Source organism: Pochonia chlamydosporia, chromosome 4, assembly GCF_001653235.2.
Source record: "Pochonia chlamydosporia 170 chromosome 4, whole genome shotgun sequence".
Taxonomy (NCBI): domain Eukaryota; kingdom Fungi; phylum Ascomycota; class Sordariomycetes; order Hypocreales; family Clavicipitaceae; genus Pochonia; species Pochonia chlamydosporia.
Window position 1 is genome coordinate 4571032 of NC_035793.1, and position 18536 is coordinate 4589567.

Consider the following 18536-nt stretch of genomic DNA (forward strand, 5'->3'; position numbering starts at 1 on the left):
ATGTAGCCACCGGGCATTGATACATGGGGCAACCCGTGGCATGCTGCTTTTGTCAGGAACAGTCGATTACGCGCCTACCCTAGACAACACTGCTCACCGCCAAATTCGCCGAGAGCTTTGGGTCTTCGAGTGATAAATAATAGAGAGTTGACAGTTCCATTGGTAAGTGTATCAAATGCGGCACTTCAGCTTGCTGAGGCTGGCGGTTGAGGAAAGGGTAGTTTGTAGATATTCGATAAGGCAACTCGACGAAGCAGCTGACGTTGTTCCATACAGCACAAGATAATAATACAGATTAGACGAAATTAGCTCCAGCTTCCAAATCATTTGCAGGGCCTGATTCACTTCGGACTTAGCAACAGTCGCCGATTGCTTCGGTTCATTATCCTCTAAATCCCGCACCAAGGAGGACAGCCGCTAATTCATTTGCCATGGTAAAGGGAAACGCTCCGCGAATGCAGAAGATAATATACGTTGTGTTCGTTGACACATCGGATAATGAAGTACATTCTATATCAAATAATGTTAGGTAGATGATACCCAAATGTCAATGAGTGTAACTTAGGCTATCCACCAGCACTAGCGGCTGTTTTCCTTTTGCCAGCACAAATAGCCTAGTAGTCATTTTCTTTGATACCAGTTGTGTATGTGTTTCCACAAATTTGCCGAGCGTGGTATGTGTTGGTATGTCATTGTTGTTGAAAGTACAAGTTGGCTCAACTGGAGCATGTTGAGAGATCCAGTGCCTCTAATGGTCAAGCAAGAGGCATAAAGAAGCCAGAAAGGAGGTTTTGAAGAGCCTGAGTTAAATATAGTGATTCAATCTATCATGGCGCTTTGTGTCATGAGTTGGGTTCAGTTCTGCAAACAGCAATATGTACGCAGACATCAAACGAAACCTAAGGCGTGGAGTTTCGAAATGGTATCACATGCCTCTCTACGCGCGCAACATGTTAATCTTTATTCAATCTGTGATTTGAAGTCAGCCTCGTTGGAACGGGAAGACCCGACAACCGACCAGACAGAAATGTTGAAGGAAATAACCCTGTCTTGTATCTTTAGCGTCGTTTTGATTCCCCATTATGCACCGTAAGCCATGCCCTCAAGTGTGTTTTGTTCTGATCGCAACTATTCAATTGGTTCCACATCTCTCCAGTTTGTGGTACTCAACACTGAACAGCAACGGTCGACCGGGCCAAAATAACAGTCCGTTCTCATAAAAATCAGGACAAGAAGGAAAGCTCAATAAACAACACCTCGGCATTCATTGCGGGGTAAAAGGGAAATAAGCTGGAAAATCTCCACATTAGCAACCGTTTTGTTGGGAAAGTCGGGTTTTATGAGTAACTAGTGATACATTCTCACTGAAGCAGGTGTATTTCATCACCATGCAGGGTTAGGTCTGTTTGAGGCATGTGAAGAATTGCTGCAATGGCTGCATATATTAGCGCGTTAAATCCCTTTAACCAGCTGAGTGGTAACGGTCGAGCATATTATACCAGTCAAGAGTCAATGAATGTTTCACACATTTACAACTGATAACTTATTTCGTCAATCGACGCTTCACACCCGACTTCGTCTTCGTTCTGGTGTTGTATCGGAGTTGGATTTTTAAGTCAGCATCAAGACACCTGGAGACAACGACATGTCGGCAACGAAAATAAGGCCGGATGATGACATCCCCAGAGGCAACCCAAAAGACTCCATCAAGTCGACCTGGAGGTTTGGCGATCGAAGCAAATGGACAGTGTACCACTGGATAATCGAACTGTTAAACGTATACCACTGGGATCCAAAGCGTCCCATACCAGTCCACAAGAAATCAGATAAGATTCCCTTCGTTCCACAATGGTCAATACACTGTTGGATTCTCCTCCATGCCTTTATCCCCCTTGCCATCCACCAAGCCTGGATTTCCGCAACAGGGATGGATCTACCGGCCCTTCTGGCCATAGGATACTATACTGTGGCCTTCATAGCAGTGGTAATCCTTGAGCTCCGAGAGATTCGACGACTTGGTCACACTTTCGGCTTCCTCGACGGTGATGTACACGACCGGGACGGTATCCCCGATATTGGCGTCGCCAGGGTGGTGATGGCTGGTCCAAAGACAGCAGGGGGGCGGATGGCCATGACCGTCTTCCTGACTTACAACATGTCTGTGTCGCCGGCCGATGCCATGAGCTCATGGACCTGGTGGGCCTGGCTGACTCTCCAGATCGGTCTGTATGGAGTCGTCCTTGACTTTTGGTTCTACTGGTACCACCGATCCATGCATGACATCAGCTTCCTGTGGAAATTTCATCGCACGCATCATCTAACTAAACATCCTAACCCTAGCCTTGGCGCCTACGCCGATGAGGAGCAGGAATTCTTTGACATGATTGGCGTTCCTTTCATGACATGGCTTACCTTTAAGGCCGTTGGCATTCCGCTCGACTTTTATAGTTGGTGGGTTTGTCATCAGTATATCGCGTTTACGGAGTTTGGTGGACATAGTGGTCTTCGGCTGCACATTCAGGCTACCTCCACAATTAGCTGGTTGCTTGAATATCTTGGGATGGAACTTGTGATTGAGGATCATGATTTGCATCATCGGAAGGGTTGGAGGAAGAGCCATAATTATGGGAAGCAGACGCGTGTTTGGGATCGCATTTTTGGCACTTGTCATGCGCGCATAGAATCGGTTGCGTCGAATGTGGATTACGATAATCCAGTTTACCTTTCAATGTTTTAGTTATAAAATTGGATGTGGGAGTGGGAGTACACTTTATGATACCTAGATTGCCTTAGAGAGCCGTCAGCAGCAGATGTATTCCTTCGAACAAATATGTTCTGCTATTATATGAAACAAGTAATGCCGTTGGGGATCTTTCGCTACCCAACTGATAACAAGTCTGGTCTCATTTGTTTCTCTGATTTACGTTGTTGTCATGCCTGACGGCAACAAGTTACTAGAGACTCATCGTCAGCCCCGAACAACTCTCATCCATGGTCCAATTTTGGGGAGCTCGTTCTGCAGCTGAACATGCTAGGAACTTAGCCAAGCTTATCAGTGACACACCCCGGTCATGCTGAGTTGTGATAGTCCACCCCGCCCGTTGTGCTTAATCCATGCATATCATTCTCAGACACTCCAGGACTCAACCTCGCACCTCGCAATGGACCAGTTTGCAGGGCAGATAACTCGCAATTCTGTCGCCCAGTTATATAATAACCTCTATTTAAACCCAGCATATCGTGAGATCCGACTGCTGAGTATCGCCCCAGGTGCTTGGTCGGCAGAAATACGGTGCAACTTAGTCAAGACTTCACTGAACATTCGCCCAGCCTATCGAGCCCTCTCTTACACTTGGGGTGATGCCAGGACCACGCAGGTCGTATCTGTCAATGGCAATCCATTCCCGGTTACGCGGAACCTCGCCCGAGCTCTGCGGCGACTCCGGTATATTTCTGGCCATCAATGGTTCTGGTGGATCGACGCCATTTGCATCAACCAAACCAACCTCAGTGAAAGGAGTCAGCAGGTCAGCATAATGCGAGACATTTACGCTTCGTGCATAGAAACTCTTATATATCTTGGCGAGCCGCCCTCCAGCAGCGTCGATGGAGAAAATCTCATCGAAGGAACGAGACCAATCGTTTGGCATGGCGACGTCCGTGACAAGCCAGCGTTAGATTCGTACTGGAACGATTTCTCCATCGACCAAGAACAGAAATATCATGTCAAATCCATTAATACCATTGACCGCACTTTTCATGCCTTTGCTTTCCTCCGCCTACTTGCCGCGGATTTGCACCTCACACAGCTACCCCCGTTCCAGAAATGGGAAAAGGCGACGGAAGACCCTTACTGCATAGCCGTCACTGATGCTCTGATGCATATTGGACAAAGTCCGTGGTGGAGGCGCGTTTGGACCGTACAGGAAACAGTCATGCCCCCCAAAGCCATGATTCTGTATGGACCGGTGGTTGTCCCGCTATCCCTTCTGTATTTGGCCTGGGAGCGCTTCGGGATACACTTCAACTCATGTTGTCTTCATAACAAGGTGGCCATGAATGTTGGCCGAGGGCTAGTTGAGATCATGGGGCAGGATATGGACGAGATCATGACTTTGAGAGACGTCTTTGTTCGTGGCGTCAATCACAATTACCATGGGAACATCTTCCGTCTCTGCACAAAGTTTGGGGCTCGCGCGTCTACAGATCCCGTCGACAAGGTGTACGCCTTGCTCGGTCTTGTAACTAACTGGTATGGGCGCGAGCCAATTTTGCCAGATTATACCGTCTCCGCCACCTCACTCTATCGACGGCTGACGGTGGATGTTCTCCTGACGGATATGACATTACATGCCATAATAGGCGACATGGAAAGGAAAGACCATCCGGAACTTCCCTCTTGGGTTATCGATTGGACAAACCGTAATGTGGAGGATGTAGACTGTGACCGAAAGCAACTCATCAACTATTATCGTGCCACAGGGGAAACAAAGGCAAATATCCAGTTCCTTGGCTTCTCTATGCTCCGCGTGACTGGGTTTCAAGTCGATTGGGTTTGTGAAGTCCTGGATCCGCTTCGTCTAAGAGCCAAGTCTAACCCACCAGACACTATTTCAAGCGATCAGAGAATACTATGCGAGTTTTACCGCCTAGCCGGGCTGCATCAGGGACCAGATCGGCCGTACCCAGGCGGAGGAACGTACCGAGAGGCTTTCTGGCGGGTGTTATGCGGTGATGGCATGGTCCCGACGGTGGTAAATGGCCAAGAATCTGTTTCCAGGTCCTTTCGAAGGGCGACATTGTCTGATTCGGTGCACTTTGAGGACTGGGCTATGTGTACTGTCTATTCCCCGTTTACCGCCGAGCCCAATGGTCTAACGGAAGAGGAATCTGCCGCGTTCAAAAATCTTCAAGGATTTGGAGAGACTCGTGCTTTTCCCAAAAACGACCCTGGAAAGAGAAGTTTTCAGGGGGGCATGACAGCTAGTGTCAGGGATCGGAGTCTTTTCATCACCCAGGGAGGGTTCCTAGGTATTGGCCATTGTCAAACGAAACCTGGGGATGAGCTGTTTATGCTCATCGGTGCCAACGTGCCTTTTGCACTCCGGCCGACTGGGGATACAACCAATGGCTCCGAGGGATCTGGTTTTCGGTCCGTTCAGAGAGGCAGACCCTTGCATAAAATCGTAGGAGATTGTTACTTGCATGGTCTCATGGATGGGCAAGCGATGCAGGGGCAGTATAGCTCGGTGGATGATGTATACCTGGTATAAAAATTGTTTGTTCAATGTTGAAAGTAGCTTCTACAAAGGCAGGAGAACTTGTGCAATCTTGACACGCCGAGCCTAAACAGAGGGGTTTATGTGCTTTTAGGTTGGCATCGTGTTGATGCTCACGGACGGAGGAACTCGTAGTACTATTAAGTGTTCGAACATTGTTCAGCATATGCTTCTCTGATTTGGTGGGCATTCTGACCCGCATTCTCAACATACATATGCAAAATATTGTCAGATTCATATGTTACTATGTTTCAAAGTGATGTTCCCAGGTGAGCTATGAAGGGCATAAGTAATAGTTGTAACTGTCTACCGCGTTCTTCGGCTGACTAGAGCTCCTTATTCCACTACAAATTCCCACATTCAAGCATTCCAAGTTGCCCAGCGAGTTCGAGGCTGTAAAAGCTCTTCATAGCCCAAATAACTTCACAAGTAAACTGCTCAGTGAACTTGATTCATTCAAGGAGTCTGGCATTGACAAAAACACCAGGCCTAGGCTGGCCCCTCGCAAACCAGCTGGCAGACGAACTCGCAATAATCACAATCATTATCTGCAACCTGTAGGGTATGACAATCAGTATGTTTCTGATCAATTTGGACTCGAATTTACCTACGCATCCATTCTTCTTGCAATCGTCACCACAGCTCTTACACAGGTTGGGATCTTGTCTTCCCGTGAGGCTTCGCTTAGAGTTTCTGCCGCAGAGGTCCTTGGTCAATTTGACAACGGTCTCTTATTTTCCAGGTGAGTTAGCTATCGTGAGACAGAGATTTCAATTAGGCAGTATTACGTGTCATAGACTTATCGACTCCGCATTTCTTTAGGCTTGGTTCAGATTCTTGGATGATTTTGTCAATGTTGTCGCATAAAGTAGCAATTGGGCCATTCGCATTGCACTTGAGTTTATTGGCACTGGTTACCAAAGCAGGTGCAACGCATTTGGCCTTCTTCAGCAGTGGCTTTAGGCCGCCGAGAAGTTTCCCAATGTCCAGGGCGCTGGCAACGGAGATAAAGGTGAGGACGGCGAGGAACTTCATCTTGGGTGAGAAAAGGTAAACCAACGAGGGCTGTTGTGAGATTGGAAATTGATAAGAGGATACTGGAGAATAGAGGTCATTGAACTGGTGAGACGGCCCTTGAAGGAGGATTACGCCGGCCTTTTATAGCCCGTACTTTCATGAAGGACAGAAGACTCTTTACAATGTGGTGCGGGATATCCCTTGCTTCGGCTCAAGACGCAACTTCCACGACACGAGACCGGCTAACGTCGATTCGTGTGGCTTCATGTTGTGATCCATTGAGACATTTCAATAAAGCAATGACTAAAAGAAAAGAATATTCATCGTCTGTTGCAATCGTGGCCCAGAAGGTAGGCGGTTTGTCCCGCAAGTTGTTTCGTTCCCCTTACACCGACAACTTCAGCTGGCTAACCATGTTGTAGCTCCCTCTTCAGATGTAGGCCTAGTTTCTGTCTTTGATAAAGTTATTTGCCGAATGTCACATCCACTCCAGTGTTGGTCCTCACTTTGATTTTCACTTGCTACCTCTTCATAGGTTTACATCTACACAAAGAGCACGACGGCTACATCGACAAGCTCAGAGCATTGGGGAATGTTCATCTGCTACACAATAAGCGCTCGTGAAAATATAGCAACGAGCCGCATATATTTTCTCAAACTTTCCTGTCGAGTTTAGAGAGAATTGCCGAGAAGACAATTTGGAGTAGTCTAACGCTATTCGCGGCTCATCAATATCAACGGCCCATTTAATCGTGGGTTGTCTCATAAGACAGCACAAGTGAACCCACGGCATAACTTCTATTGGTTAGCCAGGTTCTCGGTAGGAGGTCACTATTCCATAGCCGTCATGTGTCTTGACATTGTGTTTCAGCCCCACTGCCACAAGGACCTGAATCAGTCGGATTCGACTGAGAAGTAGAGCGGTAAAGGCAAAGCTGAAACTTTTCTGAGGCCGCGTATGGCCTTTGGTTATGATAGCTGCAAAATTAGCTGAAAGAACGAGAAACGTGAATTATGTTATGTGAAGTGTGCCGTGCCGGCACCCTAAGCAACAATCAAATAGCCACAGCCCATTGCCCTCTGCTCATGCCACAACTCACAGCATCAATGGCAAAACTTCTTATGATATAAAAATATCACACATTTTAAACATGTCCAACCAAAGTTAGGTCTGCGGTAAGCCACGCCGTCTCGCACTTAGTTGTACACGGCAGATATGAACAGTGGCATCCCATCAGAATCCTGCCCCGTCCGTCCCACTATATGTTTTAGTTCGGCATACAACGTTAACAATCGCTGAATGAAACCGGGTTTTAATATGGGAGTGTTGCGGTTATCCAGCTGATGTATAACAAGGCCCGAGATGTCGAGATGTCGGGGAGCAAGGCAACATTGAATCTAAAATAATGGGGCCAATTGCCATGAATCCACAAATGCCATGTCCCATCTGGTGTTATCGATAAAGCTGCCGTATCCACATGCACGTAAAGGGCAGCCCACCCCTCGACGATTGAAAGTGTCTGGTGGTCTAGTGACCTTCTCCTCCTGCAACACACCAGTTGACATCTTAACTACAACACTCGACGGTGCTGTGGCCGGGAGCATTATTCGACCTGGCGTGTGCATGCCATGTCACCACCAAGGTACACTGTGCTTGTACGGGTACCAATACCCAGGGGAGACTTTGTTGATCCTCCTCCTGTAAGTTCAGCAATCTACTATTGCGTCATCTTAGGTCCTGTGGCATCGGCTGACTTGTACTTGTGCCTTAGGTGCACTGGGATTCTTCCAAGGATGAGGCCCTGTGGAAGATACTGTCTGGTGCCGCGCAGACCGAGATTGATTGTAAGTTGTTAAAGTTCAGTTCATGCAAACTTCAGGGTATTCCTCATGCTGATGTTGTGTTACACAGGGAGTCAAGTGTATGTGTGCCATGTGTGTGTGTATTTAGTGCCCGAGCTAGCTGTACTGACATGGTCTCCAGCGCTGAACGATTCCATGTGCCCGTCGACTTTCTCCTACAACAAGTTGCTTATTTGACCGAAAGACATGCATCGCAGGTTCGAGCCCAGGTTCGAAAGGCTACGGCCGCTGCGAAAGGGTCATCCGCGCCGTCTCCAGTGCCTGGTTCCGAACCTTCATCATCAGTGCAGCAACGAGCCCCATCTGCCCTGTCAGGACGACGCGATTCTCCCATGCCTGGACACGACGGAACAACAAGTGGAACGCCGCTTGCGATACCTATCCGTCCAAATATAAGTCGAGATACGTCTACAAATACGACCATTCTTAAGGACGCGGCTGGCTCCGCCTCCCCTCGTCATTGGACGTCCTTCCCAAGCAGAGGCCAGGAACAAGGAGGCAGGAAGAGATTATCATCATTACCTATAGCATCGCCCAAGGCAAAATCACCTGAACCCCGCCAGGTGGATCAACGTCGCGATGAGAATGCCTCCCCGGGTCCAGCCGAGTCGAGCTCCAACGAGTCGTCTGATGATGAGTCTAGCCCCGCACAATCTCGAATTATCCGCCGACCGCCGCGATTTCAACAACAGCAAGAAGCTACCGAGACTTACCAAGACGATGGAGATGATGAATCAGAGCCTGCATTTCGGCCGTATCAGGCGTCCGATCAATCTGGACAAGACATGGCTTCAACATTGAGAGGGGATGGACGGGTTTCCGGCCGACGGAGTCATAAGAACTCGAGACGAGATTTTATCCACCAATCTCAGACATCCGATGATTCATCCACAGGCTCCCCTACTGCCTTACAAAATCCCAAATCGAAGGACTCCAAACTTCCAGGACCGCTCTCTCCACGACGGACGGCTGAGTTGGCAGGACGTAGTCCCAGTGGCAAAGCCGGAGCTGCCTCTCGTGAAGGCAGCGATGGCACTCCAAGCATGGGTAGCAGCTTTAGTGATTTGGATGGTATGCACCCCATGGAATATGCTCGGCCAAAAGTCTTCTTCTTACTAACTCATGAGCAGACGCATCGGTTACCCAGTCGGCCCTTGAAGAAGCTCTTGCGAGCCACATGAACCGCGGCGCAAGTAGTCGGTTCAGTATCAGCCAGGCTTTTAGGAGCAGATATAATCCAAGTTCGGGCTAGTCGTCGAGTTTCATTGACGCAGGAACTAGCAGGCGTTTGGATGGATTTTGTAGGACAAGGTTTGGAGTTGGCGGCCCAACGTAATGTCTTCATTTACTGGATATTCTGATGTCACGACTACATCTGCACGGAGGCAAATTTTAAATTGGGCGATATCTAATGCAGTTCCACATGTCGTTAGAACTAGAGCAGCTTCTAATCAGGAGTTCAAACGTCAAGGTGCGGCCGCGTTTCCAAATGTTAACGCTAGAGCCTGGTGGCTGGGCAGTTGCAAGTGAAAGTGGTGTTTCAACTGGCACCAGACATATCAAATACGATGAATACCAGTTGAAGTGTATTGAGATCGTCGACGGGCGGACCAGACTGTTGGCACCTGGTAGACAGCTGGCAACCCCGTTTGCAGCCCACCACGGTGCACATATGTAAACCCGGCGGCTCTACTGCATAAAATTCTTCATCCTTCTTCGTTGAAAGTTATCATTCATCAGAAATCCAGACTACGGAATAGCCTGGTTCACCTATTATCAACACACAAACTCAGAGAACAAACTTGAACACCTTAGCCATGTTTCGCCGTCACTGGTCTGGTCTTCCTCAAGACGTGGCTTTTCCATCCGATCTTAAAAGCCTAGGGTTTGATCCAACAGCTCCAGGACGAAAGAATGCCATCTAACATGTGCAGATACTTTGTAAACGAGCAGGATGAAGTCCGATCCATCAATAATCCAGGCCAGTACTTCAACTTCTTCATCAACAAGAATGAGCGCATCAGACAGCGCCAGAGATTCGAGTTTGACAGTAAGATTTCTCTTGTTTCTGATAATTTGGCCAGAGAAGAGGCTAGCTAACGAGCGCTTTGATCAGATGCTCTGCAGGATATTGTCCACGAGCGCCTCCTGGCCGAAGGTGTAGAGAAAATTGCTCTTCCTCTCGGAACGCCAACGACTCAGCCTCATGTTCCAGTGTTTGCAACGACCAACCTAGCTTCGAAATCTAGAATAGTATTATTTATCGGTGAACCAACGCAGGCTTTAGGCGTGCTAGCGGGCCGAGTTGCTAATGGTCCTGGGGGAATCAACAAGGGCTCCATGGTTTCCGTTGTCCAAGAGCTTCAGAAACATGCATCTTCTCCGAAAGATGCATCCCCGCCGGGATTATTCATCGCCAATCCCGGCCAGCTTTACTGGTGGCCAGAAGGCTGTCGCTGCCTCACAGTGACAGCTAGCTCGGCAATCCCGCTACCGAGTCTTGTTCACATTGGAAGAAGATACATCCCCGAAATCAACAGCGTGAAAGGGCATGAAACGCCAAAGGATCACGTGGAATCAGTATTCAGCACACTGCTCGGCATGATTGATGGTAGCCCGAAAGTCAGTTTAATCGCCATTGGGCAGAGCTGCGAGATGGTAACCCAGTTCCTGGACAACCAGGAGAATTGGGACACCTGGAAGGGCCACCTGGACTCCATGCTGCTTTTGGGAACTGTTTACCCGGCAGATGACTTGAAAAACGACAATCTTCGCAAGTTTCTCGCCAGGGTAAGTCGAGTCATTTTTCTGGCTATCCATCACTAACTTTGTCCAGCGTACCCGCGCATACACTACGTCTCCCGAACCTCTGGACACCCCTCTTGCACCACCCTCTGGCAATGAGGATGAGCAAATCCCAGCGTTTGGGTGTCCGTGCTATTCGTCGTCTGAGCCATTTTACATTGAGACGATTCTCATACGGGCTCTTACACCGGCACTTGAATACCTTGAACGTGTCGCTCTAACGCCAGAGTATGAGAATGACGAGGTTTTGGTGGCAGAGAGGCCACGAAAGGAATTTACAGATGAGGATTGGGACAGGCTTTCTGATTCGGAGAAGCCGTTCGTGGGAGCGGTGGATGAGGAAGCTATGAAGCGGGAGATGAAGATTGCGAAGAGGTGGAGGAAGTTTCGGGAGACGGGAGGAGACCTTGGTACTGATTCGTCTGATGATGAAGACGAAACGTAAGGCGTTTGTTGGACAGCCTGCTCTTGAGAGTACACGTTGCATGACCTGAACAGATGGTTATGATGGTGCGTAGTAGGGGGCATGTCGCACGACTTGAATAAATGACTATGATGGCGCGTAGCAGGGTATTTTTAATCTTCGTTCCTAGACACTAATAGTACACTAGCTTTGCTGAGAAATTTACATTACGCCTTAAAGTAGGACAGAATGCTAAATGAAGGGGGGGTTATATCGTCCATTAACTCACGAGTCCGCCTCGTTCGCTCCTGGACAACAGCCTCCTCCGCCGCCCATCTCCCCTCCGCGTCTTGGGTGCCGCCCCAGAAAGAAAACATGCCAGATGCGGATGCGCCGCTCTTCTTAGCCTCTTCCGCGCGAGCCAAGCGAGACACCATTGTCGTCCAGTTTTCTAGTCCAGTACCCAGGCACTCTCGACAAATTTGTTTCGTTGCTTTGTCCCTATTTGCTGACCCAAGCGCACGTAGCTGTTCCTCCGCTTGATCCACGCCATCTCTTGTCCACGCCAGGCCCTCGTCTCTCGAGGATGTAGCGTATAAAATTTCACCAATGTACAAATTGAGCGATGCTTCCTGGCACCGCTCGTAGGGGCTCCGCCAGGGGGGCTGGGTGCCATCTGGTCCTGGGGCCGGATAAGGAGGTGGGCCGAAGAAATTGACAAATCGTTTGTAGGCAGACAGTGTGTTAGCTTTTGATCGGTCCGCGGGTGGTGGGATGTCCGATAGCGAGCGCCGTGTCCTGAGGAGAGAGATGTAGATAGGCAGGGCGGAGGAGATGTCGCCTCGCCGGGCTTTCTGGTTCGCAATTGCTGTCAAAGCATCGAGGATGTTCATTGACGGCGCTGGCATCCCATCTTTGACAACGAATGTTGTGGTGTCGTATGGGAGTTTCGACGAGTCGACTCCTGCGGACGCTGATGCTAGGGCGAGGCTATATAGCGCTTCCGCACCTTCTTGTCCATTCTTGAATTCCATAAAACTGGCGTATTCCAGTGCGCCTTCCATCTTTTGCCGAGGCGTTAGCCCTGTCGTTGCAAGGATCTTCATATACCAGTTGTCGGCAACCGGGTATGCTTGCTCGCAATCTTCTTCTCTTGGTGCATGTGGCTGCCCAGGGGGTATAGGCGTTGGTCGTGGGTTTGAAGGACCGATGACAAATTCCGGGGCGCAAACCACGTTCCGCGTTTTGTCTCTCACCCATCCTTCTAGATGTTCAGCGGCTTTGGCGGCGAGCATGATAGCCTCAAAGTATCCTCTTCGCCATTCTTCCGACATAGCTGATATGTCGCAGTTGATAAATTCCCCGGGTACTTCAAGACTTGGGTCAACCTCGTCGCTGAGTTTGGTGACCTTTTCACCACCAAGCTTAGGGTCCTCCAATCGTATTACCACCCCACGCGCCAGCTCCAGACATCTCGCCCAATTGATTTCGCCATTTTTTGGGTCCTTGCAGCTTTGCGCATCTCTCAGAAACTTCCTCGTCAGGAAATGCCATTCGGGGGGTGTGGGAAATTCTCGCTCCAGGGTCTCTTCGCCGACGGCAAAGAAGATCAAGACTCCGCATATCGCAAGACCCCAAAATGTGATGGTGTATCTCGCGACAAGCTTTGCTTCGTGTTTGAACCACCGTTTGCGCTCAGAGGTAAACGATCGGGCAACCGAGGGATTAGTCTTCGGGACGAGGAGGAAGGGAAGGCTTGGTCGGGACTTTGTAGATGTGAATTTAGTTTGGTTTGCGAAGGACCGGGAACATATCGGCTGTGGGCTGAAGGGAACGAAGCGGATGGGTTGTTGTCGGCGGACAACGAGCCTGGCACGCATGGCGAGAGCTGCGGCCCGGCTGGCTTATTGGTCGACAGAACAGTCAATTCACGATTGCGCTATGTCGGCCGGGTCTTCGATGTGAATATCGTGCTTGACGTTGGCGGTAATTTGATGGATGATGATTGTAGAAGTTGGGCTGGGTTGACAGGCCTGCCAATCATGGTGGTCGCCTTAGAGTTTTGGACTGACTAAGCAAAAGCGAGAATGTGGATCCTCAAAATTCTGGATGCACGGAGTATTGTGATTCATTCTCTAATATCCCACTTCCCTCAATTATGCAAACAACAACGGTCAATCTGGTGAATTTGGCGCTTTGGGCTGGTTAAGTCTTGTCATGTCATGAAAAATGGCTTCTTTTCTTTCTGATACATTTTCAAACCCGCGATTTCAGCTTATTGCCACAGCTGTGCTGTCAGGCGCAACTGCTGCGTCACTCATACTTGGGTATCAAGCATTGGAGCGAGAAGAGAGACTTTCCGAGCTCAAAAGTTCTATTCCCTCGCTGGGGGATGGTGCTCACCATATCAAAAAACTGAATGACTTTGGCGCGTCTTCAGAATCAGCAGCTGACAAGGAGGATGCACGCAATCAAGCACTCGCGAGGAGGGCACAAGCAGGAGATTTTGATGAAGAGCTGATCCTCGAACAACTGGCACGGAACAGAGTCTTTCTCACTCTTGAGGGACTCGCAAAGCTACGTGATTCATTTGTCATTGTGGTAGGCTGCGGCGGTGTTGGATCGCACTGCACTGCGTCACTTGCACGCTCAGGCGTTTCTAAGATTCGACTGATTGACTTTGATCAAGTCACCCTCAGCTCTCTGAACAGACATGCCGTTGCTACATTGGCAGATGTCGGCATTCCCAAGGTCTACTGCCTTCAACGACGGTTGATCGCCATTGCTCCCTGGGTGAAATTTGATCTTCAACAAGAGAAATTTGATGGATCCGTGGCATCACAGATGTTGGGTGCTTGGGGAGATGGACGACAGCCTGACTTCATTGTTGATGCCATCGACAATATCGATACTAAAGTTGAGCTTTTGAAGTACTGTTACGATCACAAACTGCCAGTAATTAGCGCAATGGGGGCCGGCTGCAAAAGTGATCCGACGAGAATTGTCATCGGGGACATTGGATCGAGTCGAGACGATGGGCTATCACGGGCAACCAGGCGGCGTCTCAAGCTGCTGGGCATCACTAGCGGCATCCCGGCAGTCTATTCAACCGAACAGTCCGGGGAAGGCAAGGCCGAGTTGCTGCCGCTTCCCGATGAGGAGTTTCAAAAGGGTTCCGTCGGTGACCTTGGTGTGATGCCCAACTTCAGAGTCAGAATACTTCCAGTGCTGGGTACTATGCCTGCTATTTTTGGACTCACGACAGCAAACCATGTCATCTTAAGTATCACGGGCTATCCGCTAGACTATGCTCCTGCCAAAGGCCGAGAGAAAATGTACGAGGGAATGATGACGTATGTTCAAGGCTCTGAAGACAGACTTGCTCGAATCTTGGGTTTGGACTCGGTTGGCTTAAAGACTCCTCTTACATCCGGAGATGTTGCCTTTTTGGCAGAAGAGTTATATCACGGGCGTAGTGCCGTCAGTGGTATATCGACAAAACTTGTACTGGCGCGATGGCAGAGACCGCACAGTACAAACATGAGTGTCATTGGGGAGGGTAAAGATGTACAGAAATGCTCTACTGTGCGACTACGAGATCTTGTGTGTATGACCAAGGAAGAAGCAACAAGACATGAGAAGGAGATCTTCAAGGCGGGCAAGGCTCTGAACGACGTGTACGATACGGAAACGATTGAAAGGATTGAAGCGAAGTTGGCAGTGGCTGCCAAGTACGAACAATATAGATAGGCTTGGATTGTACGAAATTTCATAAATGGAGACAGCTGGAAGGCAGCTTTATACGCAATTGGCCGGTGCTCAACATTGAGTTCTCTCCCCGTTTAGATCTGGTTCGCCTGGTCAGCATGGAACCCACGCCGCACTAACACAAGCACGAAATGCCTTGTTGGAGATGCTGTGCGATTTAGTACAAGCTTTGTAGCAGGTCTGGCGTATTTTGTTTCTGCAAGTTGACCGATATAGATACCTCTGAAGTTATATTGCACTAGAATAGCGAGAGCCCGGCTGTCCGAGCGAATTAGATGGAACAGAGTTATCGAAACGGCTTTACTGTGATACTTGAGCATGCTTACACTAGATTCCCTTTGTCCCGCTTTTGGATACCGTGGTGCTGTAAAGGGAGTTGTATAACCCTTCTGTGTGACACCGCATCACGTTTCCAATACGGTGTTCTTGCGCAGCCATGTTCTCCCAGATACGGAGAAACTCCCTTGGTGAAAGCTACAAGGTCATATTGACCGGCAGCTTGGGGCACATGGACTTACCAGGTATACGATTGAAAAGTCTGCGTAGACATTAGCAATTCGTATTTCGTCTCAATACTACCCCGTAGGGAGTACTGACCAAATCCCCCGGTCTCCGCCGAGGCCAAACCTGGACAAAGTTACGTTTCTGTATCGCCAATTATAGACCAAAATGCACGTCGGGTTCGAGGTTCCGCTCGACAACTTCAATAGTCAACATGTGTGCATGGCACGAAGCTGCATTGGCATGGTGTGACGCGACATGTCGGCGAGGACTGAGTCGAGGTGGAAAGTTGTGAGACATGGCAATTCATACACCTGTCTATTTTTCTTCACCAATTCGACAATGATGGCGTCAAGCCGCGGGCCTTGACACGGGTGACTTTGCGACAAATATGTGAAGTTGACTCTGACGTAAACAGTTACCGTGTCTTGATGCAATAAGGCCAAGACGAGACATCGGCGATCCATGGGCGAACCAGATCCTGGTCTTCTAACAAACAAGAAGAAATGAATGACCGAGACGGATGATATGAGAGCCACAAACTTTGATCATGGCGCCTTCAGCTGGTAGCCTCAGGACAAGAGGCTCAATAAAAGCAAACAATTGTCGCTTCATCTTACCCGCAGAGACCGGACTCTTCGGTCAGCAGCATGGCGCGCATTTTACGAACAAAATTTGCTCCAATGTTCGCAAAAATTTTTGCATCGGCAATACCTGCCTTGGATTTTCACCGAGGAGGGCGCAAGATTATGGAGCTTTGATAACCTCAGGGTAGAAGGCTGAAGCCTAGACAGCCTTGCTTCGATAGAACTTCCGGAAAGTAGAGTTCAATGCGATTGGAAACTTGTTCGCCGGGCGCTCAGCTGAAAATTCAGCCATACTGCTGCCTCGACGGAAGTCTGGGGTAGATGAACACTTGTGATGGAGGAGAACCATGTGAATGTTTGAACATGCGACATCCTGGTCTAGGCACTCATGCTGATGCGCATCTGAGGGACAACGCCAGCCCTGTAAAAGAAGAGAAGTGTCTAAATCACCAGTAGGCATAGTTTCAGCTGAAACATGAAGTTTGCTGAGTTGTCGCGGTTCTTCGCCATCCGAGCAACGCTCATATCTCGTAGGATGCAAAGTGAGAACCGATTGAAACTGAGATATAATATTCCTTGACAATCCCCCTTGAAGAAATGGCTTATTACCCAGCTTTGAGCAAGGGTTCAGGCCCCGCTCTACATGGTAGGTTTACATACGGACATGCGAGAGTCAAGTCCTGGCAGATATTGATCCATGCTATTCACTCCGTCTTATCGGAGACGGTTACATCCGACCCAAAAAAGGCACACATTTTCCGCCTCGTCTTTTCCTGTTACCTGTTGGACAGTCATCAGATTACAGGTAGTAAGGCGACCCATTTATCGCACTCAATAATGGTCGCCTTTGTGTTTTGGAAACACAAGGCCTATCACGCCCAGAAAAAATCTCTACAATCAGGCAACTGAATTACTCACTGCTTTGAAAAGGCTCATCTTACCACTGAGGCGCTGAACACCGAAGGTACTGTCATGGTGATCAAGGAGATGGGAATAGTGATGACATGATCCGACTGTTATAAATGCGTCTCCATTCCATTTACACAGAAAGTTGAGCTCTCCGTGCAGGTTCAAAAACTACTTGGCGGCAAAGGCCACTTACCAAGCAATAGTCCAACTGCTGCGTCAGATTTGTTTGCACCCTCCCGGATTGTATCAATCACCTAAAATCGCATGTTATAGTCGTATTGAAACGTGCGCCTTTGTCAAAATAATCTTTGGGTAAGTCGTATGAAGAAGTTGGACTGAAGCGCGTCGGTTGTTCCTGCCCTTTTGAGGCGAGGAAGGACCGGGGATGGAAGAGTTCAAGTTTGCAATCATGTTTGATCGGTTGGCGAAAGCCAAAGTCTTTCTTGACCCTGTCAACCCACGTTGGTCACCCGCACACTTCGATACGGCGATAGCTTTTGTCGATGGAGCGAGGAAGTTTGTTGGCTTGCGCGAGATGTTGAGAGGTGTTGCTGACCCTTGGCCTTCAGATCCGAGCACGATCGTCGAGTACCTTGCTGTCGGTAACGTGGGCAATTCGATCCTAGAAACAGATCGAGAAAACAAAACGAGGTGGTCACAAAACAAATACGGTTTTCAGGTCGGAGTTGTGCAATTCCTCAGTTTCGTGAAAACTTGCTGCAATATTTGATGAGAAACGGATTGGTCGTGGAAGAAGCTGTTTTCTTCCGACACAGCCTTTCGCTGCTCCAAATTCGAGGGGCACGATAACTCCAGAGTTAGGACTTGAGCAGAGCCTCAGGAAGGCAACGTGCGAACCAACCCCCCCCTGCAAACGGCGGGCGGTTACGGAGTGAGGAGAGTAGGTACCTGGCGATACATTTCCACCTTCTTGGAAGCTCAGGCAGGGGTGTGGCCGCTTGCCGTAGTGGGGGTGCTGTTGTTACCATCCCTTGAAATTCAAGGCGACAACGGCCTGGCAACCTTCCTCTGGTAAATTCCATTCGTCTCCTCCCACAACAAGGTGAAGACAGGGCTGTTTCTGTGGTATTTGTATCCCCGGCAGAGAGAGCTCTGGTGGGCTCTTGGAATCTCATATCAGACAAAGCGACCGCACTCGTTTCGCTGACTCTCTGTTGCGGCTCTAAGAGCCGGTGCAACTGAGCCTGCCAAAAGAACTACGGCAGAGCAATTGCAGGTAAGGAAGACACCTGCGTCAAATGTTGGAATTTGTCGCATTGTTTGTCTCGTTTTGCTTCTTTTTATTTGTTCAGATTCGGGTTTTCTATCCTAGCTGGCTGCCTTTCTCCTTCTGATTATGTTGACCAAGAGAGAATTGATTTTTTTTACGCGGAGAAATTTTTC

General features: G+C 49.0%; 6 protein-coding genes across 6 annotated transcripts; 4 read left to right on the forward strand and 2 right to left on the reverse strand.

Moving 5' to 3' along the window:
- Positions 1–3161: 3161 nt before the first annotated feature.
- On the forward strand, positions 3162–5273 carry VFPPC_12078 (heterokaryon incompatibility protein; the record flags this gene model as incomplete). Its single annotated transcript, XM_018290073.1, has 1 exon — positions 3162–5273. The coding sequence occupies one exon, from the start codon at positions 3162–3164 to the stop codon at positions 5271–5273; it is 2112 nt and encodes a 703-aa protein (XP_018144411.1).
- Positions 5274–5768: 495 nt separating this feature from the next.
- Positions 5769–6314, reverse strand: VFPPC_12079 (hypothetical protein; the record flags this gene model as incomplete). The annotated part of the gene is made up of 3 exons (XM_018290074.1): positions 5769–5834; positions 5891–6009; positions 6068–6314. 3 exons carry the CDS (start codon positions 6312–6314, stop codon positions 5769–5771), a joined length of 432 nt encoding a protein of 143 aa, XP_018144412.1.
- A 1611-nt stretch (positions 6315–7925) lies between these two features.
- Positions 7926–11409, forward strand: VFPPC_16138 (mitochondrial 40S ribosomal protein MRP2; the record flags this gene model as incomplete). Its single annotated transcript, XM_018293891.1, has 8 exons — positions 7926–7997; positions 8069–8141; positions 8209–8218; positions 8281–9230; positions 9290–9359; positions 10094–10209; positions 10276–10949; positions 10996–11409. 8 exons carry the CDS (start codon positions 7926–7928, stop codon positions 11407–11409), a joined length of 2379 nt encoding a protein of 792 aa, XP_018144413.1.
- Positions 11410–11594: 185 nt separating this feature from the next.
- On the reverse strand, positions 11595–13247 carry VFPPC_12082 (MFS maltose permease; the record flags this gene model as incomplete). Its single annotated transcript, XM_018290075.1, has 1 exon — positions 11595–13247. The coding sequence occupies one exon, from the start codon at positions 13245–13247 to the stop codon at positions 11595–11597; it is 1653 nt and encodes a 550-aa protein (XP_018144414.1).
- A 349-nt stretch (positions 13248–13596) lies between these two features.
- VFPPC_12083 (ThiF domain-containing protein) lies at positions 13597–15117 on the forward strand (the record flags this gene model as incomplete). The annotated part of the gene is made up of 1 exon (XM_018290076.1): positions 13597–15117. One exon carries the CDS (start codon positions 13597–13599, stop codon positions 15115–15117), a length of 1521 nt encoding a protein of 506 aa, XP_018144415.1.
- A 1703-nt stretch (positions 15118–16820) lies between these two features.
- Positions 16821–17132, forward strand: VFPPC_17791 (hypothetical protein; the record flags this gene model as incomplete). The annotated part of the gene is made up of 1 exon (XM_022429474.1): positions 16821–17132. The coding sequence occupies one exon, from the start codon at positions 16821–16823 to the stop codon at positions 17130–17132; it is 312 nt and encodes a 103-aa protein (XP_022285472.1).
- Between the last annotated feature and the right edge of the window lie 1404 nt (positions 17133–18536).